This window comes from Melanerpes formicivorus, unplaced genomic scaffold, assembly GCF_026170545.1.
Source record: "Melanerpes formicivorus ecotype bairdi unplaced genomic scaffold, bMelFor1.0.p_v2 SCAF_155, whole genome shotgun sequence".
Taxonomy (NCBI): Eukaryota; Metazoa; Chordata; class Aves; order Piciformes; family Picidae; genus Melanerpes; species Melanerpes formicivorus.
In genome coordinates, this window is record NW_027142507.1 from 293664 (window position 1) to 320457 (window position 26794).

General features: G+C 49.6%; 1 protein-coding gene across 3 annotated transcripts; it reads right to left on the bottom strand.

Annotated features, from left to right (window-relative positions):
* Positions 1-26794, bottom strand: ASRGL1 (asparaginase and isoaspartyl peptidase 1). 3 transcript variants are annotated; one of them, XM_068168736.1, is made up of 7 exons: positions 26490-26794; positions 24819-25070; positions 21663-21805; positions 15968-16122; positions 10697-10815; positions 7150-7260; positions 1-2234 (listed from the first exon to the last, which is right to left on the bottom strand). In XM_068168736.1, exons 2-7 carry the CDS (start codon positions 25003-25005, stop codon positions 1993-1995), a joined length of 957 nt encoding a protein of 318 aa, XP_068024837.1. In that variant the 5' UTR covers positions 25006-25070; positions 26490-26794; the 3' UTR covers positions 1-1992. The 3 variants fall into 3 exon arrangements, with proteins under 3 accessions (XP_068024837.1, XP_068024834.1, XP_068024836.1); XM_068168733.1 differs by having other exon boundaries at positions 24819-25089; XM_068168735.1 differs by lacking the exon at positions 26490-26794 and adding an exon at positions 26326-26383 and having other exon boundaries at positions 24819-25089.

The window sequence follows — 26794 nt, forward strand, 5'->3', positions numbered from 1 at the left end:
CCTAAGCTGCCTATAGAATGCTTCATCAACATCTTCCTCCTGGTTGGGTGGTCTATAACAGACTCCAACCAGGGTGTCTGCCCTGCTGATCTTCCCTCTAATTCTTACCCACAAGCATTCCACCCGATCGTCCCTAATCTCCATCTCAATGGCATCTAGTGCCTTTCTGATGTACATAAAACAGGACTCCTTAGAAAGCATCACATTTCCCCTCTCTGGAGAAAAGCTGTTTGCTTTCCTGCCCTGTGATTTCCCCCTGAAGCCTGTGACAATGGTGCAGTCTGGATTCCTCACTGCTGTTTGGTGGTCTTCCACTGATGGTCAGCACTTTGTTCTCCTAGGATGACTGCTCAGAAGACTCTGGAGAGTGATGCAGTTTCCCCAGTTCAGTTTTTAATTACTAGGTACTCATCCCTCACATCAACTTGGCAGCAGTTTCTGAGCACAGAATAGAAAGGAGTTCCTCCAGTACTGAAACTCAGGCCTTCTTTGCTGTAGGATTGAGACATGCTAACCAAGAACCCTTTGGACAGTTCTCTTTCTTACCCAGAGAAGGAGGATCTCCTGAAGCCCTGGAATGGGTTGTCCAGGGAGGTGGCTGAGGCCCTGTCCCTGGAGGTGTTTAAGGCCAGGCTGGATGAGGCTCTGGCCAGCCTGATCTAGTGTGGGGTGTTGTAGGAAAGCAGAAAGTATCTATGGAAGGTTTCAGGAAAAGGAAGAACAACAGGCCACTGATACTGGAAGGATAGCTTGATGATAAAGAAGAGCTGACCGTGGTAAACAACCTGAAGTGCCAGACAGAAGGACACTTGCCTCCATGCTGGAGAAGATCAACCTGATATGGGATGAAGATAACAATGGACAGCTGCATATCAAAGGAGAAAACCCAATTAGCAGCAGTGGTGCAAGAATGTCAGGGAATTGCCTACCCTGCTCGATTTTTCCTATATAAGCTGCTTGTTCCGTACCAATAAACGATTCCTGCTTCACCAACATGGGAGTCCGTGCATGCTTTCCAAAAGGGTGTCCCTGCCCACGGCAGGGGGGTTGGAACTAGATGATCCTTGTGGTCCCTTCCAACCCTGACTGATACTATGATTGCCCAAAGGGATCAATAAACATTGTACACATGCCCGCAAGCACTGGCGAACTATGTCCACGTCTCATTCTGGCTGTAACTGTGCTAATGCCTATGAACCAGGGACGTGTGCTTGGAAAGCTGCAACTTGGAGAGGCATCTGGGGGTACTGGTAGGCAGCTGACTGAGCATGAGCCAGAAGTGTGCCCAGGTGGCCTAGAAAGCCAATGGCATCCTGGCTTGGATTAGAAACCAACAGGCACAGGAGGTGATCATCGCCCTGCACTCAGCACTGATGAGGCCACACTTTGGGTATTGTGTTCAGCTCTGGGCCCTCACTGCAGGAAGGACATTGAGGAGCTGGAGGTGTCCAGAGCAGGGCAGCCAGGCTGGAGAAGGGCCTGGAGCCCCTGGGCTAGAGGAGGGCTGAGGGAGCTGGGGGTGTTCAGGGGGAGAAGTGGAGGCTGAGGGAGACCTCACTGCTCTCTGCAGCTCCCAGAAGGGAGGTTGGAGCGAGGAGGGAGCAGCCTCTGCTCCTTGGTGACAAGGGACAGGAAGCAGAGGGAATGGTTCCAAGCTGCACCAGGGCAGGCTCAGGCTGGAGCTCAGGAAATATTTCTGCACTGGAAGGGTTCTCAAACATTGGAATGGGCTGCCCAGGGCAGTGCTGGAGTCACCATCCCCGGAGGTGTTCCAGCAGCTGTGGAGCTGGTGCTCAGGGACATGGTTTGGTGCTGAGCCTAAACTGGATGATCTTGGAGGACTCTTCCAACTGAATGTGTTCTTTGACTCTGTGATTATGTAACCAGTCCAAAGAGCACAGGTCTTTCAGAAAGATGACATCAACAGTCACTGTCCTCCAGCAAAAACTGGAGTGATTCTGTGATCTTCCTTCCTCCTCAGACAGTGTTTCTTCATTCTTGGAATCCCTTACCTTCAGATGCAAGTGCTTCATCAACAGACTTTGTATGTCTCTCCCCAGCATAAATCCCAAAATGCAGCTGGTCATCTTTTACAGTAGCCCAGGACATCTGCTTGGTGGAGAACCTTGCTGCCCACTCTCCTGAACTGCTAACAACAATAACACCTCCCAAGCCCCCAACTCGTGTCTTCATGTAGTCTAATGCAGTGTCAGCAGCCATCTCTGGTGGCATTCCTAAAAAGAAGAATAAGATAACATCAGAGTGCACTGTCAGCAAGTTTGCTGATGACACCAAACTGGGAGCACTGGTTGATGCACCAGAAGACAGTGCTGCCATTCAGTGAGACCTGGACAGGCTGGAGAAATTGAATGAAATACAAGGCTAAGAGCAGAGTCTTGCATCTGGGGAAGAACAACCCCACGGGCCAGGGTAGGCTGGGGAGTGACCTGTTGGAGAACAGCACAGAGGAGAGGGATGTGGGGGTTCTGGTGGACAAGAGGATGACCATGAGCCAGCAGGAAGGCCAATGGCATCCTGGGGTGGATTAGAAGGGCTGTGGTTAGGAGGTTCACAAAGGTTCTCCTCCCCCTCTACTCTGCCCTGGTGAGGCTGCATCTGGAATCTTATGTCCAGTTCTGGGCCACTCAGTTCAAGAAGGACCTCAGGGAACTGCTTGAGAGAGTCCAGCACAGTCACAGAGCTGCTGTAGGCAGTGCAACATCTCTCTCTGAAGCCAGGCTGAGGGAGCTGGGGCTTGGTGCTTGAAGCAGAGGAGCCTGAGGGCTGCCAGCAACCATTGCTGGCTCATGGGGAGTTTGTTATCAACTGACAGGCACAAGTCTTGTTCTCCAGACTGCTCATGAGCCACTCCTCACCCAGCCTACATTTGTGCTCGGAATTACCCTTGAACTTGTACTGGTTGCAGTGGAGCTCAAAGCAGGTACTTCACATTGTCATAATTTCTCAAAAGCAGACATCAGCATCACTCTTCCTGGAATTTCTGAAAGCACCAGGCAAGATGAGAACCCAGTGAAATATCTGAGAAAGGACTCTGAGGGAGCTGGGGGTGTTCAGTCTGGAGAAGAGAAGGCTCCAGGGAGACCTAAGAGCAGCCTGCCAGGAGCTGAAGGGGCTGCAAGAAGGCTGCAGAGAGACTGTTGCCAAAGGCCTGCAGGGACAGCAGCAGGGACAATGGCTTCAAAGCAGAGCAGAGCAGCTTGAGCTTGGAGGTGAGGAAGAAGTTGTGCAGCAGGAGGGTGGTGGAAGCCTGGCCCAGGTTGCCCAGGGAGGTGGTTGAGGCTCCCTGCCTGCAGCTGTTGAAGGGGAGGCTGGAGAGGGCTGTGGGCAAGCTGCTGGAGTTGGGGCTGTCCCTGCTGAGTGCAGAGGGCTTGGGCTGGCTGAGCTTTGAAGGTCCCTCTGAACCCAACCCATTCTATGACTCTATCAGAGAAAGGACCAGCAAACCAACTGTATCTTTCCATTACACTTCACTGATATCAAAAGAACTATTTTCTGAAGGGCTCCAGAGTTGCTGTGTACATCACACACACAGGCTTGTAATAACTCTACAATATTTCTTCTCTCCAAGTCTGAATGGAAACTCAGGAATGCAGTTGACTCAGCGTAGCTGTTCTAAGATATACACCATTTGTGATGTGGCTGCAGAAGAAAACCTGACCTCCCTGTCTTCCCTGAGAGTTTTGAGTTAAAATCCATCAAACCCCTCAGCAGAGTCAGAATTGGTCCCAGCACTGGTGACTGACAGGATCACGCTCCTTCCTCTGACAGCAGGGATGTCACTGTGACTATTCCAGGCAGTGACACTGACTTCAAAGGGTCACTATTCCACTCTGATTTTTTTGTGTCAAGACAATAGCTGCCAGCATAAGACAGTGACTCCAATAGCTGTTAAGACTAGCAACACAAGAGTAAATGTTGCAGCACTGATCCAGAGGAAGAGCTGAAACTGAAGTTGTACTTGAAGTGCAGCTTGGGCTGACAGCTCCAGGACTCAAGAAGAGTAACCTGAGAGTTTGTTTTCAGTGCCTTCATGGGAATGTGGAGGGAGAAACCCCCAAAATCAGTCTACTGCTGATGTATTTTCCTGGCAGCTGAACAGCTTTTGGGCAGGATGAATGAAGGCAGGGCAGGCATGGGCAGGAGGAACAAGTGCAAACCAATCAAACACACATGTGCCTTTAGTTCCTTTTTTCCCCTTGGGTTTTTTTGACTCTTCACAATCAAAAACTTTTTAATGTGAGCTTCCTTTGCCTTTCATACTGATTTCATAGTATCATCACAACATACAACTCTGTCTTTACACACAGAGTACATTGCAGAAGGCACAGAACCACAGAACGTTAGAGGTTAGAAGGGACCTCTGGAGACCGAGTCCAACCCTCCAGCCTGAGCAGGGTCACCCAGGGCAGGCCACACAGGAACATGGAGCTCAGCTCCAGTAAGGAGACCCAGCCAGCACCCGTGGAGGATATTGGAGTGGTCATCAATTGTCTTCCTAGCTAACCGGGGGGCCACCAGGCCCCCCGGCCTTTGTTGTCACCACCACCATCACCCAGTGTGCACCAAGGGCACTCACCAGAGATGAGAGGAGGATCCTCCAGCCCAGATGGGCTCACCTTAGGGCTTCTGCCTTTCCTGGGGGGATTAAAAAGGGGAGTGGGCGGGGAGGGCCAAGTGGCCACACCTGGGGTGGGAGGAGACTCCAACAGAGCTCAGGTGCTCTGGGATTTGAGGGGAAAATGGGGCAGTTGAGGGACTTTGAGGGTGTCAGGTAATGATAGCACTTGGGGGAATGACCAAAAATAAAAATAATGGGTAGATTCAGCTTGGATGTTAGGAAAAAAATTCTTCACCATGGGAGTGGTGAGAGCCTGGCACAGGTTGCCCAGGGAGGTGGTGGAAGCCTCATCCCTGGGAGTTTTTAAGGCCAGGCTGGGTGTGGTTCTGAGCAACCTGATGTAGTGTGAAGTGTCCCTGCCCATGGCAGGGGGCTTGGAACTGGCTGATCCTTGAGGTCCCTTCCAACCCCAACAATTTTATGATTCTAAAACAATTTTGCAGTTCAAGCTGGATATTAGGAAGAAATTCTTCACAGAAAGAGTGATTGGCCATTGGAATGTGCTGCCCAGGGACATGGTGGAGTCACCATCACTGGAGGTGTTTAAAATAAGACTGGATGAGGCACTTGGTGCCATGGTTTAGTTGATTAGATAGTGTTGGGTGATAGGTTGGGCTTGATGATCTCAAAGGTCTTTCCCAACCTGGTTGATTCTGTGATTCTCTGTGATATCCAGGGTTTGAAGTCTCCAGAGCACCCTGGAGCAGGCTGCCCAGAGAGGTTGTGGAGTCTCCTTCTCTGGAGAATTCAAAACCCACCTGGACATCTTCCTGTGTGCCCTGCCCTGGATGATGCTGCTCTGGCAGGAGGGTTGGACTGAATGCTCTCTGGAGCTCCCTTCCAACCCCTACCGCTCTGTGATTCTCTCCCAAAGCTTCACAGAGACACTCTCAGATTACAAAGACCTTTGCTCATTATATGCAAACAAAAATACTCTCAGCTGTTACTTGTCTCTCTACTTGCAGGTTGAATATGCAAACTGAAAGTTCTCCAACTCTTTCCCAGCTCAGCAGTGACACTGTACTGCCCAAGAGCTGCACCTTCCAAAAATAACGGGGATCTCTCTATTAATGGCTCTTCAGCTGCAGGAGAGACAAGGATGTTGTCTGGCTGTGTTTGCAGGCTGTAATATAACCAAGGGGTTAGATGACAGACAACTCATGAGGGTAGAGCTCCAAAGGGTCATCCCCCAGTCAGATTCTATTACAGTCACACAGACATCCTCTGTCAGCTGCTTGCCACATACCCACCCAGGCATTTCTGGTGTCTTTTCCAAAACAAGAGGAAAATTTAAATCATAGTTAAAGTGTCTTAAAAGTATTTCTGCTGCTATAATGAGAGACCTTTACAGTTACTCAGAAAGGTGAGATCCTGGGCATTCATCTTTCTAGCCCTCTCCTGCCGCTCCCTTAAATATATCCTGATTTTTCTTGGTTTCTAGCAATTTGGTCACAAAATAGCATTTTAAAACTGGCAGCTGAGCAGCTTTTGGGCAGGATGAATGAAGGCAGGGCAGGCATGGGCAGGAGGAACAAGTGCAAACCAATCAAACACACATGTGCCTTTAGTTCCTTTTTTCCCTTGGGTTTTTTTTGACTCTTCACAATCAAAAACTTTTTAATGTGAGCTTCATTTGCCTGATTTTTCTTGGTTTCTAGCAATTTGGTCACAAAATAGCACTTTAAAACTGGGGAAAAAATGTTGAAAGACTTCAGTTAAACAAAGTGTTTCCCAGGGGTCAAGTGCTGGGTTCAGTGTTATTCACCATGAATGAGGGAATAGAGTGAACCCTCAGACAGTTTGCTGATGATACCAAACTGGGAGGACTGGTTGACACCCTCGGGCTGTGCAGCCCTTCAGTGAGACCTGGGCAGCCTGGAGACCTGACCACACAGAATCACAAAATAGGAGGGGTGGGAAGGGACCTCCAGAGATCATCCAGTCCAACCCCCCTGCCAGAGCAGGGTCAGGCAGGGCAGGTCACAAAGAACATATCCAGGTGGGGCTGGAAAGTCTCCAGAGAAGGAGACTCCACAGCCTCTCTGGGCAGCCTGCTCCAGGGCTCTGCACCCTCACTGTGAGACTTTTTTCCTGTATGTTCAGAGGGGAACCTCATGAAGCTCAACAAGAGAGGTTGCCCAGAGAGTCTCCTTCCCTGGAGACTTTCCAAATCCACCTGGATGCGTTCCTGGGTGGCCTGCCCTGGCAGGGGGCTTGGATTTAAAGATCTTTGGAGGTCCCTTCCAACCCTTACCTTTCTATGATTCTATACTGTCTTTCAGTGTACCTGACCTAAAAGCACAATTAAACATCAAGCAGCACACCTCCTGTTGGGTTAAGGCTACTTGAGCACTATTAATATTGTAGTACTTGTTTGTTTTCCCATCCACATCCCCCTGGGAGCAACTCTGACAGCTGCTGTAGGATGGTGGTAGCACACCAGCTGAAACCAGCCACGAGGCAGCGTTCCTTGTGCTCACTGCTGCGGCTCACCGAAGCTGGGAACTTACCTCGCTCCAGGTGGTAGAGGATCAGCCGCGCTAAGACCACTTTCATAATGCTCTCCCCGTGTCCTGTGGTTGAAGTGGCACCGGAACTGTTATCAGCATAACCTCCACTTCCTTTTCAGAGGGAGAAAAAGAAAGAAGGCAACATTCTGTAATACCATTCATGAGCCCTGCCTTGTTTCAAGCAGGTACCAACCACTCTACCAAAGTCCCAGCAGTTCTGTGCACCTCTGGGAGCAAAGTGTCAGTGCCAAAACCCTGTCTCGTGTCTGCCTCAGTTTGTCAAACACATGAAAGAGATTCACAGATGGATGAAGTCAGTTCCCAGACCAAGAGCACAAGAGCAGCACTGATCTGCTTGTGGTTCAAGCAGAAGCAGGCCAACACTTCCCAGAGGGATGGAACATGCCAGCAAAGGGATGACACATGGAGGGTCAGCAGACAGGATGCACAGTGCCAGGTCACACAACATTACCCACTGAGAGACAGAAGGGAAGATCTTCTGAGGGTATCGTTGAACTGACCAAAGTCTGAGGAGACCTTGTCTGCAAGAGCAAAAGCCTGGGCTCTAGTGAAGCATGGTGAAGCACCCCTGCAGAAGCTTGCAAGTCCTCACCATAAGCAGAGTGCATCTTCTGTTAAACTCGATCCCCCTTCCATTTTCTTTTCCCTCCCATCCTTGTTTTGCTGGCACATTCCACACCCTGTTCTCCACCAAGCTTCTGCTTGCTCAACACCCATGATTCTAGCACATCCCCTAAGAAAAATATTTCCCAAGAGCTGGGGAGGAACATACCACAGCATTATAAACAAAGCACTGAGGGAAGGCAAAGAGGCATAGAAGGAAAAGCAATGGAATTTTCTTCTCTTCTGTACATTATAAAGATCAGAAGATTTCACCAGGCCCTGATTTCCACGTGGGTAAACACTGCCACAGACAGTCTGTCAAAGGCCCCTTGCAAAAGGCTCTAATATTTAAAAGGCCAGGCAGCATTTCTGTAACCAGTCCTGCAGATACCTTTCAAGCAGAGAAGTTGCAAGCAGTATGCCCAACAGTGCCCAGTTCCACCTGTACTTGACAGGCCTAGGTCCCACTCTACCTAAGAGAAGGGTATCTGCAATCAGAAATGAGCTGAGAATCATAGGCAAGATGCAGAGGGGACCAAAATACTAACTTAGGGTGCCAGAGAAAGTTGGTATTAGCATCATAGAATCACTGAATGCTCTGGCTTGAGAGGGACCTCTAAAGCTCATCCAGCCCAAGGCCTCTGCACTCAGCAGGGATAGCCCCAACTCCAGCAGCTTGCCCACAGCCCTCTCCAGCCTCCCCTTCAACAGCTCCAGGCAGGGAGCCTCAACCACCACCCTGGGCAGCCTGGGCCAGGCTTCCACCACCCTCCTGCTGCACAACTTCTTCCTCACCTCCAAGCTCAAGCTGCTCTGCTCTGCTTTGCAGCCATTGTCCCTGCTGCTGTCCCTGCAGGCCTTTGCCAACAGTCTCTCTGCAGCCTTCTTGCAGCCCCTTCAGCTCCTGGCAGGCTGCTCTGAGCTCTGCCTGCAGCCTTCTCTTCTCCAGGCTGCACACCCCCAGCTCCCTCAGCCTGTCCTCACAGCAGAGCTGCTCCAACCCCCTGAGCATTTTCATGGCCCTCCTCTGGAGCCTCTCCATCAGCTCCAGGTCCTTCCTGTTCAGAGCTGGACACACCACTGTAGGTGAGGTCTCTCCAGGATCCCCACTCTCCATCTCTGGTCACACCGCTTTGGATGCAGCACAGCATTCTGTGCTGCAGTCTCACACTGCCTGCTCCTGCCCAGCTTTTCCCCCCCCAGCACCCCCAAGGCCTTTTCCTCAGGGCTGCTTTCTCTCCCCTCCTCCCCCAGCCTCTGTTGCCAGTGAGGATCGTCCCAGCCCAGCTGCAGAGCCCTGCACTTGCTCTTGTTGAACCTCCTGAGGTTCACCTGGGCCAACCTCTGCAGCCTGTCCAGGTCCCCCTGGATTGGTTTCACAACAAACATGTCCTGCTAACAGAAATGCTATTTGAGTTTGGAACATGTTTTACTAAAAATAATTATTTTCCAACTCCCAACTGCATGGCTGAACCCTGAAGCAATCACTGGCAAGTCTGCCCCATGAGAGGAAGGAGTCTGGGGAAAGGATTTCAAGTGACTCTTTCTACTTGGATAAGAGCTCTCTTAAAATATTTCCTTTACTCTACACTGCATCTCTTAGTCTCTGAGGGAGCCTTATCAGGGCTCTCTAAGAACAGGAATTCACTCCAAGCTGCCAGTCATTTTGGAGTTCTGGCTCACTGATAGAACAAACAGCAATTACAATTACACCTACTTCCTTCGGTATGAAGAGAACAGCAGCTCAGTGTGGAACAGGCTAGTTTCTGACTTACCTGTAAGCATGGATGTGCAAAAAAAGAGCTTTATTAGACTGAACAGAAATGAAACAAAAAGAAAATGTTAGCACTTAGGAGAGAACAGGAAAAAAGAAATTCCCATCCCCATTTTCCAGTCAGAACAGTGCAGGATGATGGTAACAATGACAGCACTGCCCCTCTGCTCCCAGTCCTTACTTTCAGTCTCAATATTGTGTTAAGGAACCTTTGATGTATTTAAGTGTCAGGTTTTCATTTCAGTGTACCAGTATTTATGTCCAAAAGGAGGGAACTTAGAGCCACCTTCCAATACCTGAAGGGATCAGAGAATCACAGAATGATAGAATGGTTTGGGTTGGAAGGGACCCACAAAGCTCACCCAGTCCATTTCCCCCTGCAGACAGCAGGGACAGCCCCAACTCCAGCAGGCTGCCCACAGCCCTCTCCAGCCTCCTCTTCAACAGCTGCAGGCAGGGAGCCTCAACCACCTCCCTGGGCAACCTGGGCCAGGCTTCCACCACCCTCCTGCTGCACAACTTCTTCCTCACCTCCAAGCCCAAGCTGCTCTGCTCTGCTTTGAAGCCACTGGCCCTGCTGCTGGCCCTGCAGGCCTTTGCCAACAGTCTCTCTGCAGCCTTCTTGCAGCCCCTTCAGATCCTGGCAGGCTGCTCTTAGGTCTCACTGGAGCCTTCTCTTCTCCAGGCTCAACACCCCCAGCTCCCTCAGCCTGGCCTGGGAGCAGAGCTGCTCCAACTCCCTGATCATTTTCATGTCCCTCCTCTGGTCCTGCTCCATCAGGAAGGCTGCAGAAGGACTCTTCATAAGGGTGCCTGGTGACAGGACAAGGGGGAATGGTTCGAAGCTGAGGCAGAGCAGGGGTAGAGTGGAGCTGAGGAATTTCTTCAGTAGAAGGGTGGTGAGACTCTGGCACAGGCTGCCCAGGAAAGCTGTGGCTGCCTCCTCCCTGCAGTTGTTCAAGTCCAGGTTGGATGAGGCCTTGAGCAGTTGAGAGGTGTCCCTGCCCATGGCAGAAAGGGTGGAGCAGGTGATCTCCAAGGTCCCCAACCTAAGCCATTCTATATTTTTCCTATGATTTTTTTCTTTTTCTGTAATTTCTTTAAATGAGGCATCTCCAACAATGAGAGGCAAGACCTCAGACCCCATACCTATGCAGGCTGTGTCACCAACACGGCCAACCAGTTTGTTAGAGAGTCCTCCAGTGGATGTTGCACAAGCTACGTTTCCTTCACTGTCTATGGCGACAGCACCAACTGTTCCAAGGTCTCTGCCAAGAAAAACAGTGCACAAAATTAGGTAGAATTAAAGCCTACCTGTCAAAGCATGCTGCATTTCTTTCCAGGTACCTTTAAAAAGGATTGCTGCAAGAGAAATTGCTGCTCATCATCAAGCTATTTTTCACCATGCTTCCCATGACAAAAATAACAAGCAATGTGTCACAATTCTCACAGCTTTATATTGAATAGAGTAGAAAACACTCAAGTGGGTTTTTATCTCCTCCTATGACTCGTCTACCTTCGTAGGATAATCAGAGGGCTGGAGCCCCTCCCCTGTGGGGACAGGCTGAGGGAGCTGGGGCTGTTCAGCCTGGAGAGGAGAAGGCTCCAGGGAGACATTAGAGCAACCTTACAGTACCTGAAGGGGGCTACAGGAGAACTGGGGAGCAACAGGAGGAGGGCCAATGGATGGAAGCTTGAGGAGGTCAGATTGAGACTAGAGATTAGGAAGAAATTCTTTCCAGTGAGGGTGGTGAGACACTGGAACAGGTTGTCCAGGGAGGCTGTGGATGTCCCCTCCCTAGAGGTGTCAAGGCCAGGCTGGATGAGGCCTTGAGCAGCCTGGGCTGGTGGGAGCTGTCCCTGCCCATGGCAGGGGGTTGGAAGTGCATGATCTTTAAGGCCTCTTCCAACCCAAACCATTCTATGAATCTATGAATAGGATGGAAACTTTCACCAGTGGAGGAGTAAACCCAAAATCAAAAGCACACAGGGCAGAAATATTTCTAGCCAACAGTTGTGGAGTAGGGATTTTTTTTGTCTGTAAAAGAGCACCTTAAAGACACATGAGTGGTCTCCACTGTCTGAATGGGAAGTGAAGCAGAATGAATAATGACAATGCACATAACTGAGTGAGCACCAACCAGGACAGTAGTGTTATGAAGGCACTGAGTCATTTCCTTCCTGTTCCTCCTCTTTCCTCTCCCCTAAGGTTTTTTTGTGTCTTTCAACTAGCATTCTTCACAAGACATGGCTCACACACATTTTTGTCTTTGCAGTCTTGAGGTTTAAACTACTTGGTCAGCAACAGTCAGTTGAAAGTGCACATCAGCTTAAAACCCTTCATGCACTGAAGAAAAGAGAATTTCAACCACAGCTTATTCTCCAGCATGGAAAAATCAGAGATAACAGGCTGCATACAACCTAATGTGTGTTCACACTCAAAGGAACAAAGGCAGGTGTAACTCACTGCAACCTTTGCTGCAGCGATAAGCAAGACACTGCTGGGAAGAAGGGGCTAAGCCTCCATGCCTTCCACTCCTGGCAGTTCATGTAGGCACCTAAAACAGGAGCTGCCCAGGAGAGGTATCCCAAAGAAAGCTAAATCCCTCCACACAGGGAAAGAATTTATCAAAGACTCACAGAATTGTTTTGGCTGGAAAAGCCCTTCAAGATCATTGAGTCCAAGCATCAACCCAACACCACCACGGCCACCAAACCATGTCCCAGACTGCCCCAGCCACACCTTTCTTGAACACCTCCAGGTGACTGCACCACCTCCCTGGGCAGCCTGTGCCAATCCCTGACCACTCTTGCAGGAAAAGAAATTTTCCCAATCTCCAACCTAAGCTGCTTCCCCTGGCACTATTTCAGGCCATGTCCTCTTGTTCTATCACCTGATACTACAGAGATCAACACCCACCTCTCTCCAACCTCCTTTCAAGGAGTTGTAGAGAAGCAGAAGGCCTCTTCTCAGCCTCCTCTTCTCCACACTAAACACCCCCAGTTCTCTCAGCTGCTGCTCACCGGCCCTGTTCTCCAGACCCTTCCCCAGCTGTGATGCCTTTCACTGGACCTGCTCCAGCCCCTCAATGTCCTTTTTGTAGCGAGACTCAAAACTGAACTCAGTATTCAAGGTGCAGCCTCACCAGGATTGAGTACAGGGGCACAATCCCTACTCCTGCTGGCCAGACTATTCCTGATCCAGGCCTCAGTGCCTTCTTGGCCACCTGGGCACACTATTGGCTCATGTTCAACTGCTGTCAGCCAGCAGTTTGTAACAATTCTTCAAGGCAGTGCCCAACAAATGACTGGAAGAGGAATACCTTTGGAAGTTGCCCAGGCCCTGGTGAGGGTTTACCTATAACCACATAAAATTATAGCTAATTAAGTCAGACAAAGTCTGTGTACCATGAGACATCAGCTCCCCAGAGACCCAACTTCCTGTTCCCTCCTGCTTATGTAAATACACTGTCAGGCCCTCAACTTCATTCACAGCAACTCAAAGTCGACTGATGAATCACAGACCTTACAAACTGCTCTGACATTTATATGGAGAGGACCTCATCTCCAACTGCTCTGGTGCTGCAGATGGGCTTCCCACCCATCCATCTGTTACAAATGATTTGCTGAAAAGGATATTAATAAATTCAGGACTCCTCTGCACACTTGAGTGCCTCCCTGCAACCAGCTAAGGTTAGTTCCTCCAGAGAAATCACAAGAGGTGCATCCAGATGTGGATTTTCCTAGGGTATTCACCTTAAGCAACTTAGGAGGCCTTGAGCAGCCTGGACTAGTGGGAGGTGTCCCTGCTCATGGCACAGGGGTTGGAACTAGATGCTCTGTAAGGTCCCTTCCAACCCAAGCCATTCTATGAATCTGTAAACTGAGAGAGTAATGGAAGCATACAGATGGCATCTGCTGCTGGCAGCTGAGCTGGTTTGAGCACTCAGCTGGCAACAAATGACAAAGTGAATGTGCCCAACACACTTCTTCTGAGCAAACAGACAACTACACCCTAGTGCTTACTGTTCCTTTAAGCGTTTCTGTTGCTTCTTTGTGCTTCTCCAGGATAAAGCCAAAAGAGATACAAACAAGCTGATACACAGCTAGTTGACTCAGAACCATTGCCAAGGCAGGCAAAACTGTCTAAGTAGAGACCTCACAATCGTCCCTCTATGGTTAATTACCAACAACAGCAAGAACCAAGACATTGAAGTGCTGAAGCAGGTCCAGAGAAGGGCAACACAGTTGATGAAAGGTCTGGAGAACATGCCTGGGGAGGAGCAGCTGAGGGAAGTGGGGGTGTTCAGCCTCGAGAGAAGGAGGCTGGGGGAGACCTCATTGCCCTCTACAGCTCCCTGAGAGGAGGTTGGGGTTAGTCTCTTCTCCCTAAAATCAGGTGACAGAACAAGGGGAAATGGCCTGAAATTGTGCCAGGGGAGGGTTAGGTTGGAGATGAGGAAAAAGTTCTTTGCTGCAAGAGTGGTCAGGGACTGGCACAGGCTGCCCAGGGAGGTGGTGGTGTCTCCATCCCTGGAGGTGTTCAGGAAATGTGTGGCCATGGTACCTGTGGTCATGGTTTAGTGGCCATGGTGGTGTTGGGCTGCTGGTTGGACTGGATGATCTCAGAGGTCTTTTCCAACCAAAACAATTCTGTGATTCTCTAAGCACCTGCAGTGTAGCAGAGGATGCTGTCTGTAGAAATGATTCTGTCCTTCAAGAACTGTCCTTGTGCATGCAGTTCACGCAGGGACTAGTAGCCCAGCTGCTACCTGATAGGTGGACTCTGCTGCCTTTCTGTGGAGTTCTCAGGTAATCTCCAGAAATTCTTGACACAGATATGGTCAGAATCATTGGACTGAGACTGAAGGAAAACCAAACTGCACTTTCTGCTCAGCAAAAGGTGCAGGAGATGCCACTTTGTATGTGCAATGGAATCAGAAGCTTTAAGCATAAATGAATGTAGCCTTCTAACCAGCAGAGGAGAAAGATCTCTCTTATGGAGACACCAGCCTTTGCTTGGAAAGCCATGAACCCCCATGGTTTCTCACATTGTTAGGATCAAAGGACTGGAAGTAATATACACACCAGCCTTCAAATTCCCAGTCTGTTCTGGTATTAGGCTGCCTCTAACACTACTTCACCTACTGTGTGTTCACCTCATGCATGTTTCTGCATGATCACTATGGACAGAACAGGCAAAAAGGACATTCCACAGGTAACCTGGGGCTGTTCAGTCTGGAGAAGAGAAGGCTGAAAGGGGATCTGATCAATGTCCATCAATATCTGAGGGGTGGGTGTCAGGAAGGTGCCAGGCTCTCTTCAGTGGTGCCCAGCAATAGGACAAGGGGTGATGGACACAAACTGGAACCCAGGAGGTGCCACCTCAACATGAGGAGAAACTTTACTATGAGGGTGTAGAACACTGGAACAGGCTGCCCAGAGAGGCTGTGGAGTCTCCTTCTCCTCCTTCTCCTTCTAATCCTGTCTGGATGCATTCCTGTGTGACCTGCCCCAGGTGATCCTGCTCTGGCAGGGATTGGACTCAATGGTCTCCAAAGGTCCCTTTCAGCCCCTACCATTCTGTGATTCGGTGATACATGACCAAATGGGCTTATATAAAGACAGACCTTGTGAATTCAGGATGATGTTTGGGGCACTGGTTGGCAGAAAAAAAAATAGCATGGTTAAGACATGAAAAAGTCTTGAGCCCTTCAGAAATGTAAAAGCCTCCTGCTATCAGATACTCCAGAAGATGACAATGCTGAAATGGAAGGTGTCTAACATTGCTGTAAGAGAAAAGAAGAATGAATGGAGGCACAGGTGCCATGTCATTCCAACTTACATATTCAGGAGGCATCCTGGCAGGGGGTCTACACCAGCCTTAAAATTCTTCATAACAAAGAATCACAGAAACACAGGATGTTAGCGGGTCCCATCCAACCCCTCTGCCACAGCAGGCTGCACACAAACACAGCCCTTGGATAAACCAAGGGTCAAAAAAACCCTCTGCTGGATACAAGATAAACTACGACTGGCATCTCATGGTCAAGGAACAACTTCACTTTGTTTACAAGACCATAGTTACACTTGCTTCACTAGCACCACACAGTGAGGGTGGTGAGACACTGGAACAGGCTGCCCAGGGAGGCTGTGGATGTCTCCTCCCTGGAGGTGTTTAAGGCCAGGCTGGATGAGGCCTTGAGCAACCTGGGCTGGTGGGAGGTGTCCCTGCCCATGGCAGGGGGTTGGAGCTGGATGGTCTTCCAGGTCCCTTCCAACACATACCATTCTATGAAGCTCTGAATTTATGAGCCTCGTTTTTCTTTCCATGGCACTCCTCATGTTGTTGCTGTTGCTTGGTTTGGTTTTCAAACTGATTGCAAACAAAATTACCTGAATTTAAAAAGAAAAACTTACTTCTGGAACTCTTCAGGGTTGGAATCTGGCTCAAGGTTCTTCTTCCATCTTTCCAGAGATCTCTTGGTGACGAGTTTCTCCCCAGGAGTCTCAGGAATGCCCATGGCCTGAGCAAAGAGGTGTGCACCACTCTCTGTCAGCAGCATGTGCTTCGTCTGCAGGAGACAAGAGATTTCCGTGGCAATTTTTATTCCACCTTCTACCCAGCAGTATTTATAATCACTCTTTATTTTTAGAAGCATCCACACAAAGACACTCCCAGTTTCATCAGTTTCAGGTTGCTACATTTCTGTACCTCTGGCCTCTTCCACCAGCTGGTAAAATCCTTCAGCTCTCCAAAACACAGAAACCAAACCTTTGTTAGTAGTAAAGAACTGATTGATCTGATTAATATTTATTGCAATGGGAGAAGAAAAAAGGGGAAATTTGCTCTTTTGCTGATTTAAAGGCAACTTCTTTGATCTGTTTCCAGTCAAACAGCAAATCACTACTTAACTCTTTTGTCCAGTTAACTAAGAGATCTAGAAGGATCTAACTTAGAAGCTATCAATGGTAAATGAATTCCTGTTCTGTTGGGAAGTATTAAACCTCATGAGAATAGCCCAAACGGCAAACCTCCCACACTGAAGTGTTTCTTAAGGTACGATCGTAGAGGGTTTGGGTTGGAAGTGACCTCTAAAGGTCACCCAGTCCATGAGGGTGGTGAAACACTGGAAGAGGTTGCCCAGGGAGGCAGTTGAGACCCCATCCCTGGAGATATTCAAAGGGAGGCTCAAGAGCGCTCTGGACAACCTGCTCTAGTTGGGGATGTCCCTGCTGAGTGTAGAGGGGTTGGACTGGATCTTTGGAGGTCCCTTCCAACCTAAACCATTCCATGATCCTTGGTTTGCAAATTCCCATGCCATATTATTGACAAATGAAGTCCTCAATTCATGAGAGCATTGTTTTAGGAAACAAGAGTAAGGGTTAGAAGGAAGAAGCCTTCTGTGTATGTAAAAGAGTGAGCAGCAGGCTTCCATGCTGTGTAGACAACCAGAGACCTCCCTGTCTCTAACAGAGCCAACTTGAAAACCAGCTTCTTTGTGCAACACTGCCCTCCTCTGCCACTAAACCTCCAGAAAAACAAGGCCAAACAATTCAGGTTCGGTTTGGCTTTGTGTACTTTGGGTGTTATTATTAGGAAACAGATTGACCTTTTCTTTTGACTTTGTGCCAGAGGGCTGTGTCACCCAGCACTTGCTTTCTTCAGCAATCCAGACTCTGTATCACCCTTTAAAGGAGGTTCTTGGGTTTTTTTAAATGAAGATTTCAAGAAAAAGCTTCAATTTTTTTACAATAACTAATTCAAAGGGTTCCCTCCCCCGTGCAAGTTCTGGTAACACACCCACCTTTCTCAGCTGCACAAACACTTGCATGGATAGGAATAAGCTGCTCTGGAAAACACCAGCCTGAGGGGGATCTCATCAATGCTGATCAATACTTGAAGGGTGGGTGTCAGGAGGGTGGGGCAAGGCTTTGTTCAGTGGTGCCCAGCAACAGGGCAAGGGGCAATGGACACAAACTGGAACGTAAGAACTTTCACCTAAACATGAGGAGGAACTTCCAGAGCACTGGAACAGGCTGCCCAGGGAGGCTGTGGAGTCTCCTTCTCTGGAGACATTCAAAACCCACCTAGGCATGTTCCTGTGTGACCTTCTTCAGGTGAACCTGCCTTGGCAGAAGGGTTGAACTCAGTCTCCAGAGGTCCTTTCTAACCCCTACCATTCTGTGCTGGTAGACTTTGTGTTTGGCTTTTTCTTTCTTGCTTGGTTTTGGGTTTTGTTTGGTTTGGTTTGGTTTTTGGTTGGTTGGTATGTTGGTTGGGTTTTTGTGGGTTTTATGTTTTGGGGGGTTTTTGAGTCCTCAGTGAAAGAAGGTATTTTAACAAGAATTTCATTTGGGTTTCTCTTGAATGCATCCTGCCAATCAAAAATACTGGTAGGAGAGGGAAGTTGTGGATGCTCCCCCCATGGGTATGTTCAAGGCCAGGCTGGATGAGGCCTTGAGCAACCTGGGGTGGTGAGAGGTATTGGAACTAGATGATCTTGAAGGTCCTTTCCAACCTAATCCAAACAACCAAAAGCACATTTTTCTGTCTCATCTTTCTGCAGGTTCATGAATCTGTTTGCTAACTTGAAGTGCTTAGTTTTTCTGAGGACATATTCATACAAAGTAATCCACAAGTTTCCATAGGTCTTACCAGCAAACAACAAATGTTGGCAAGTTTAGATAATTTCATGGGAAACACAGAAGAGGAAAAACCCTCAGAGCTCTGCAGCTGGCCTGAACTTCAGCTGATCACAGCTCTTTACTTAACAAGGCTGGTAGTGTGCAGAGCACAGCAAAATGTGCACCTTTGCCTTCTAAGCTCAATTCTCTTTGGTCTAAAGGGCTGGCTGATATAGTAGAGGAAAATATAGACTCAAGTTAACTATAGCAATGAATGAATGCTTTAATGTTGACCAGCTGTTCATCTCATGAAATGTGGGAGCTGAGAGCACTACAATGTCCCACTAAAAAAAAAAAGTCATTTCAATACATCAAACAGGAGTAATTCAGCAGGAATTTAACTGCTTGCTTAAGGATTTGTTGAATTAGTTAACAGGCTAACCCCCTTCTATCCCTAAAGATGTAGTAAATCATGAATAGAAATGATTCTGGTGCCCTTTTTACTTCTGAGACAAGTTTGAGCCCAGTGGGAATGGGACAGCACACAGGATGAACATGCACCACCACTCTAGAAGAGCTGCTCTGGCCACCAGATGGAGCCCAGATTGTTCCAGATTAGAATGACAAAAAACTACAAGCAGGTGGGGAGGGCATTTAAGGGTTGGTTGTTCTGGGAAACTGCAGGTTTCAGAATTCCTTAGAGCACCAAGGCATCTCAGAATTACTGGGCAATAAGCATCCTAACATACAGTAACACTGCAGTGGAAGTGGTGTCCCCCAGGGCTCTGTACTGGGACTTGTGCTGGTTAATGTTTGTATCACTGCCATAGACAGAGGGATCCAGGCACCAGCAGCAGTGTGCAGATGGCACCAAGCTGAGTGGTGCTGTCAATACCTCAGAGGGACAGGATGGGATCCAGAGGGACCTGGACAGGCTGCAGAGGTGGCTCAGGCGAGCCTCATGAGGTTCAACAAGAGCAAGTGCAGGGCTCTGCACCTGGGGTGGAACTCTGTCAGTACAGACTGGGGGAGGAGGGGATAGAAATCAGCCCTGAGGAAAAGGACTTGGGGGTGCTGGTGGGGGAGAAGCTGGACAGGAGCAGGCAGTGTGAGCTTGCAGCACAGAAGGCTAATGGCAGCCTGGGCCGCATCTAAAGCAGTGTGGCCAGACATGGAGAGCAGGGATCCTGCCCCTCTGCTCTGGGAATGGTGAGACTCTGGAACAGGATGCCCAGGAAGGCTGCAGATGCCTCCTACCGGCGGGCTGGATAAGGCCTTGAGCAGCTGAGTCTAGTTGAGAGGTGACCCTGCCCATGGTGAGAAGGTTGGAGTAGATGAGCTCTGAGGTACCTTCCAACCTAACATTCTATGATTGTATGATTATACCTCACAGGCTCACAGGGTGTTAGGGGCTGGAAGGGACCTACAGAGATCATCCAGTCCAACCCCCCTGCCAGAGCAGGACCACAGAATCCAGCACAGGTCACACAGGAACACACCAAGATGGGTCTTGAAAAGTCTCCAGAGGAGACTCCACAAACTCACTGGGCAGCCTGTTGAAGTGCTCTGTGACCCTCAAAGTAAAGAAGTTTCTCCTCATGTTGAGGGGGAACCTCCTGCGCTGTAGTTTCCATCCAGTGCCCCTTGTCCTATCCCAACTGAGCAGAGCCTGTCCTCTCCCTCCTGACACCCAGCCCTCAGATATTTATAATCATTTACTAGATCCCCCCCTTAATCATCCTTGTAGATGAATGTTAAGATTTCCTTTCAAATGTGGCCTCAACCCTTCTGAACACCAGAAGCACCACTCAATGACAAGAAGCCCCTGTAGGAGTCAAGAGCAAAGGGGGTTTGCTGGGGGACCTTTTTACTTTGGTTTATTTCTTAAGAACTCTTTGGAAAATTATGTTCCCAAAACCCAACAGTTGTTCTGATTTCCTTCTTGTTGACTTAAATGTGATTTTGTCATGGAGAGGACAATAGGAAAAAAGTCATTGGGCAGAATATGAACTGTACAAGGGGCACTAAAAGAAGTTATTTAGAGAAAGAAAAATAAACTACAACATGCTAGAAGAAATCTCTGCCCCCAACCTTCTACCTACATTCTCAATCTTGAAAGATTTGGTCACCTTATTTATTTGTTCTAGCCAAAGGACAGAATAAAACCAATCTGAAGGAATAAAAAGCTTGTTTATCACTTGTTTTAACAAGTTTAGTGAAATGTATGTCTCCTAGAAAAGTATTTATCATAAAGGCTTTAGTGAAACCAGAACTGCCCACTAAAGAATTTGTATTGGTTCGAAAAGCAGAACTATCTTGCTGTTCAGGGCAAAACAGAATTCCAGTCTTCTTTAGAGGCTGCTGAGGACAAATTATATTGCAGTCATCTTTATAGATCATCAAGAGGTTTTGTTTCCTCCAAAGTTCCACTGAAAGGTTAAATAAAAATAAATCCTCTTTGTTAGTGAGTGGTTTTGCAAAATGAGCCCTTTACAACAAGCCTAGAATTGTCTGGGTTGGAAAAGCCTTCTAAGATCATCCAGTCCCACATCAACCCAACACCACCATGGCCACCAAATCATGTCCCAGACTGCCATGGCCACAGGTTTCTTGAATGCCTCCAGGGACAGTGACTGCATCAGCTCCCTGGGCAGCCTGTGCCAGTGCCTGACATGGGACAGCTGCACTAACAGGGTGAAAAATGTAAACTCCGGGTAATGGCAGAACACATGGACATGGACAGCCTAATCCACACCAGTTCTGTGTCTCTGGAAAATGAGAGAGGCCTGAAGTGGCAGATATTAGTGGGACTCCTGCTCTACATTTCAGCAAGCTCAAGTAGTCCATAGGGCTCCTGGCTTGTAGCAGGAGCACATTCTCACAGCACTGTCAATGCTGGTAGAGTTTCCTACACAAATAAACCCACAGAATCCAGAGGTGCTCTCCCTCTGGGCAGGAAATAGTTTGGCTTTCAAGTACAAGGGATCTGCTGCAGAGAGTCCAGTGGAGACCTGAACCTCTCTGCTATGAAGAGAGACTGAGAGCCCAGGGGCTATTTGGTGTGGAGAAGGCTGAGAGGAGATCTGATCAATGTCTATCAATAGCTGAGGGATGGGTGTCAGCATGAAGGTGCCAGGCTCTTTTCAGGGGTGCCCAGTGGCAGGACAAGGAACAACAGGTACAGGCTGGAAGCCAGGAGGCTCCACCTCTACATGGGGAGAGACTTCTTAACTGTGAGGGTGTAGAGCCCTGGAGCAGGCTGCCCAGAGCAGCTGTGGAGTCTCCTTCTCTGGAGACTTTCCAAACCATCCTGGATGTGCTCCTGTGTGACCTGACCTGGGTGCTCCTGCAGTGGCAGGGGGGTGGAGTGGATGATCTCCCAAGGTCCCTTCCAACCTCTATCATTCTGTGATTGTGATGTATCAGTACACCAGCTGAAGTTCTAAGGGACAAAAGCACATCCCACTGCAGTGCATTCTCAGCATACCTTTTCCATGACAAGTCGAGCAAGTGTTATTGGATTTGCTACACATTTAACTGCAGACACTGCTCCAGAGTCTAAATTTTTTCCATCCATGATAATGGCATCCATTTCTACTTCACCTTTTTCATTTAGAACAGATCCACAGCCTAGAGATAAAAATAAAGAAAATGTAAATAAAAGAATCAAGAAGGAAGAGAAAAAGGCATTAAGAGTTACCCATCAGGCAATTCAATTAGCAAATCTCATCAGGCAAACTCTTTCCCAGTTTGCTGCCTGACTTACTGAAAGTATCCCCTGAATACAAAGAATGCAGCAGAAACTCTGCTGAAATGACCAATAATCATGAACAGAATTCCTTATCCCACAGATCACAGAACCATGGAATCATAGAATGATAGAGTTTGGAAGACCCCCCTAGAGATCATGGAGTGCAACCCCCCTGCCAGAGCAGGACCATGCAGGACAGGTCACACAGCAATGCATGCAGACAGGTTTTGAAAGTCTCCAGAGAAGGAGATTCCACAACCTCTGTGGGCAGCCTGCTCCAGGGCTCCAGCATGCTCATGTTCAATCCTGTGTTCCAGCTTATACCCATTGTTTCTGGTGCTATCACTGGGCACCACCAAAAAGGGCCTTGCACCTTCATCCTGACGCCCACCCCTCAGCTGTTGATAGACATTGATCAGACCCTCTCAGCCTTCTCCTCTCCTGACTAAACAGCCCCAGGGCTCTCAGTCTCTCTTCACAGCAGTCTCTCTTCACAGTCTCCCAATCAATCTTGTAGCCCTCCCTTGGACTCCCTCCAGCAGGTCTCTCTCTCTTGAACTGGGGATCCCAAAACTGGACACAGTATTGCAGGTGTGGTCTCACCAGGGCAGAGTAGAGTGGGAGGAGAACCTCCCTAGACCTGCTGCACTTCCAATGCACAAGTCACTAAAATGGTAGTTTCAGGCGACTGTCTTGTTTCTCAGCCCCTCTACCAAGATTCATTGAATGGTTTGGGTTGCAAGGGGCCTTAGAGATCATCTAGTTCCAACCCCCCTGCCATGGGCAGGGACACCTTCCACTAAACCAGGTTGCTGAATGCGCTGTCCAGCCTGGCCTCAAACACCTCCAGCAGGGAACATCCATGACCTCCCTGGGCAAGCTGTTGCAGTGTCTCCCCACCCTCACTGTAAAGAATTTCCTTCTAATAATAAAAGTTAAATGAGAGAATCTCACCCTTGTAATAGCACACACCTCTAAGTCCCCTTCATCATTTCAGGCTGAATCCCCCCAAAATCAAGATGTTCAACCCAAGTTAGTAACAAAACACTTCACGTGAAGTAGAAGCTCTCCCAGACTTTCAATTACAAGATGAGGAGGAACAAGAGAAGCTCTGCAACCCAAGTGTGCATACAACTAATAGCTGTGTCATCTGAAACACTCAACACTGACAGCTCTCTCCATGTCCATTCCTGACACTCCTTGGTGGGAGTGGGGAAATATTTTCAGTGAAATTCATCAAAGTAGTACATTGTAGGTCACATGAAGTGAATTGTTCAAGTATTGACATTAATCAACATTCAACGCCAGGATAAATCCATCATTCATATCATAGAACAACAGAACGGTGGGGGTGGGAAGGGACCTCTGCGGATCACCAAGTCCAACCCCGCTGCTAAAGGTTTGCCTAGATCACACTGGACAAGAACACATCCAGGGAGGTGTGAATGTCTCCATCATCCTGGCATATTTACAAAAGCCCTAACTATCAGTATGCACTACCAACTGAGCCACAACCACTGATTACAGCATGAAGGACCCAACCAAGAGCTCCTGTTAGCAAAACTCAGATTTGCTGCAGCAAAAGGTCAAGTATGAAGGCTTAAACACTGCTGCAAGATATATTCAAGAGCCTCAAACATGAACATGGGCTAAACATACACCATTAAGGGGTTTGTGTCTTAAAACTCAATACACAGTACAGCAAGAGGAAAAGATTAACCTCAAAGTGCTATGACACCACAAAAATAAAGTCATCACAGAATGTTAGGGGTTGGAAAGGACCTCAAAAGAGCATCCAGTCTGCCCCCCCCACCAAACCAGGACCATACAAAGCAGGTTACACAGGAACACATCCAGCTGGGTTTTGAATGTCTCCAGGAAGGAGACTCCACAACCTCTCTGGGCAGCCTGCTCCAGTGTTTTATCACTGTCACAAAGTTTTTCCTTATGTTCACATGGAACCTCCTCTGCTTCAGCTTGCAGCCACTGCCTCTTGTCTTGTCACTGGATATCTCTGAGAAGATACAAAACTGGAAGGTATAAAACAATGAAAAATGAGAGCAATTCATCTGTCTAAGTGTACTCACAAGAAACTATAGTACATACCACACTGTTTTATTAGGTAAACTACTTTGTGTTATCAGTATTTACTGCACTGCAATGTGTATAATTCAAAGAAAAGGCAAGCCAGCTTTTGCAGAAGCATCAAGGCAAAACACTTGGTTGACAGTGTGAGCTTGCAGCACACAAGGCCAAGGGCAGCCTGGGCGGCATCAAAAGTCGCGTGGCCAGAAATGGAGAGAGGAGATTCTGCCACTCTGTTCTCGGGAGACCTCACCTGCAGTGCTGTGTCCAGCTCCGGAGCCCTCAGCACAGGAAGGACCTGGACCTGATGGAGCAGGTCCAGAGAAGGGCCATGAAAATGCTCAGGAGTTGGAGCAGCTCTGCCACAAGGACACGCTAAGGGAACTGGGGTTGTTGAGCCAGGAGAAGAGAAGGCTGCAGGCAGAGCTCAGAGCAGCCTGCCAGGAGCTGAAGGGGCTGCAAGAAGGCTGCAGAGAGACTGTTGGCAAAGGCCTGCAGGGACAGCAGCAGGGACAATGGCTTCAAAGCAGAGCAGAGCAGCTTGAGCTTGGAGGTGAGGAAGAAGTTGTGCAGCAGGAGGGTGGTGGAAGCCTGGCCCAGGTTGCCCAGGGAGGTGGTTGAGGCTCCCTGCCTGAAGCTGTTGAAGGGGAGGCTGGAGAGGGCTGTGGGCAAGCTGCTGGAGTTGGGGCTGTCCCTGCTGAGTGCAGAAGGGTTGGACTGGATGAGCTTTGGATGTCCCTTCTGGCCCAGACCATTCTATGACAACGAAATTATGATTCTGAACCCACTTTGTCCTTGCCAAGTTACCTGCATTAAAGTGAGGATCATCCTCCATGGACCGCACTGCCTCCTCAACTGCATCCAGGGCACTGCCTCCCTGTTTCAGGAGACTATACCCTTGCAGAGCAGCTCTGATCACACCAGCACGACATCCCTCTTCTCGTTCCTTAAAGATCCGCCCAGCTCCACCATGCACCACAATCACAGGTTTCATTCCAGCAAAGTCCTCCTGTGGCTTCCAGCTCTGCACACAGCTTACTGCCAATTAGCATGTGTTCCCTTCCACATGGAGAGAGATCTGCACGTTAGTTAATAGATGATGGTTAGTTTGACTGCAAACTTCTTGTGCCCAGAATGATAGAGGACTGGAAGACCTGACACGAGGAAAAGCTGAGAGAGCTGGGGTTGTTCAGCCTCCAGAAGAGAAGCAGTGCATAGAGGGTGGCTGCCAGGAGCATGGAGGCTCCCTTTTTGCAAGGAGTCCCATGGGAAAGACAAGGGGCAGTGGGCACAAGTTACTGCTGGGGAGATTCCCATTGGGCTCCAGAAGGAAATGCTTCCCCATGGGAACAGTCAGAGACCGGAATCACCTCCCAAGGGCAGCAGTGAATTCCCCTGCTCTGCTCAGGTTTGAGACTCATCCTGACAGGGTGCTGGGCCAGCGCAGTTCAACAATCCTATCACCTAGGAAGGTTGGACCAGATGGTCACTGGGGTCCCTTCCAGCCTGGCGTTCTACGATTCATTCTACCTTTCAGGAAGATGAGTACCCACATGACAGAGCTCCTATTTCAAGCCTGGAATGGGGGCAACCTTGTGCAGCATTGAAGCTTTCCTTGTTTTGAGCATGGGCTGGGCCAGGTGACCTCTGAAGGCCCCCTCCAGCCTCAGTTACTCTACAGTCTCATGAGGTAGCATGAACCCCGTCTGGTGGTATCGTAGTTCAACAGAAACAAGCACCCGAGTAACCCTTGATCCTGCTAACTGCTCTTCACTAGGCCAGCAGCCCCGCTGTTGGCAGCAATAACGCCAGCAACAAAGGGACAGGACCCGAGTGAAGAGCTTAACCAGCTCCACTGCCTGCATTTCCAGCCTGCGACCTCTCACAAAGCCTTGTACTCGATGCAGCAGAACAAGACATTCAAAGCTGGCAGGCAAGGGTTTGTCGGTGTGTCGACAGATGAGCTCTGCTACACACCCCTGGGGATGGCCACCACCTCTGTGCTTCCAGAACAAATGCCATGGCCCTAGAAGCAGCCTCATCTGCCACCGAAACCTAGGGCACGGCAGAGGGAAAGCTCTGCAGACGCGAATACAGCGCCAGCGGCGTGGGGAGCCGGTGCCGGACAACACGCCACGGCCTTTGCCCTCCTCCCGCATGCAAACCCTTCGGCGCCTCTCCGCCGCCCCGGCCAGCCCGGGCCCTGCTCGGCAGCCTCGGGAGCAGCACTCGCAGCCCGAGGTGGGGCCGAAACGGCCTCCTTTCCACCGCGGATCCCCTAAGCGAGGCGTTTCGAGCCTTTTTCAACGCGCACCTACGCTCGTCCCTCCGCGGGCACCGGGGCAGGAGGCTAAGGAAGAAGGAACTCAGCAGGCACCGCCCCCAGCCGCAGACGGAGGCCCTCCTGCCCGCCCCCAGCGCGGCCGCTCGGCCTCACCCGCCCCAGCCCAGAGGGGACAGCGCCGACTCGGAGCCCACCTGCAGCTCCCGGCGTTCCGGCCACACTCCGGGCCCCCGGCAGCTTCACTGCCCTCAGCAGGAATGGCGCTCCCCGCCCGCGCCGAGCGCTGGCCGCAGCCAAGATGGCGGCGCGCTGCCGCTCCCCGCGCCGCACGCACCCCGGCCAGGGGCCGGGCGCCGCTGCCTCAGGGCCAGAGGGAGCAGCCCGACCCCAGGCGCGGTGGAAGCAGAGTGTGGCGCTTGTGAGTGCTCTCCTTCCTCAGCGCGGTGCGTGCTGGCGGAGGGGCACCAGCTTGCCTGCACTTGCTTTCCCCTCAGGTTCA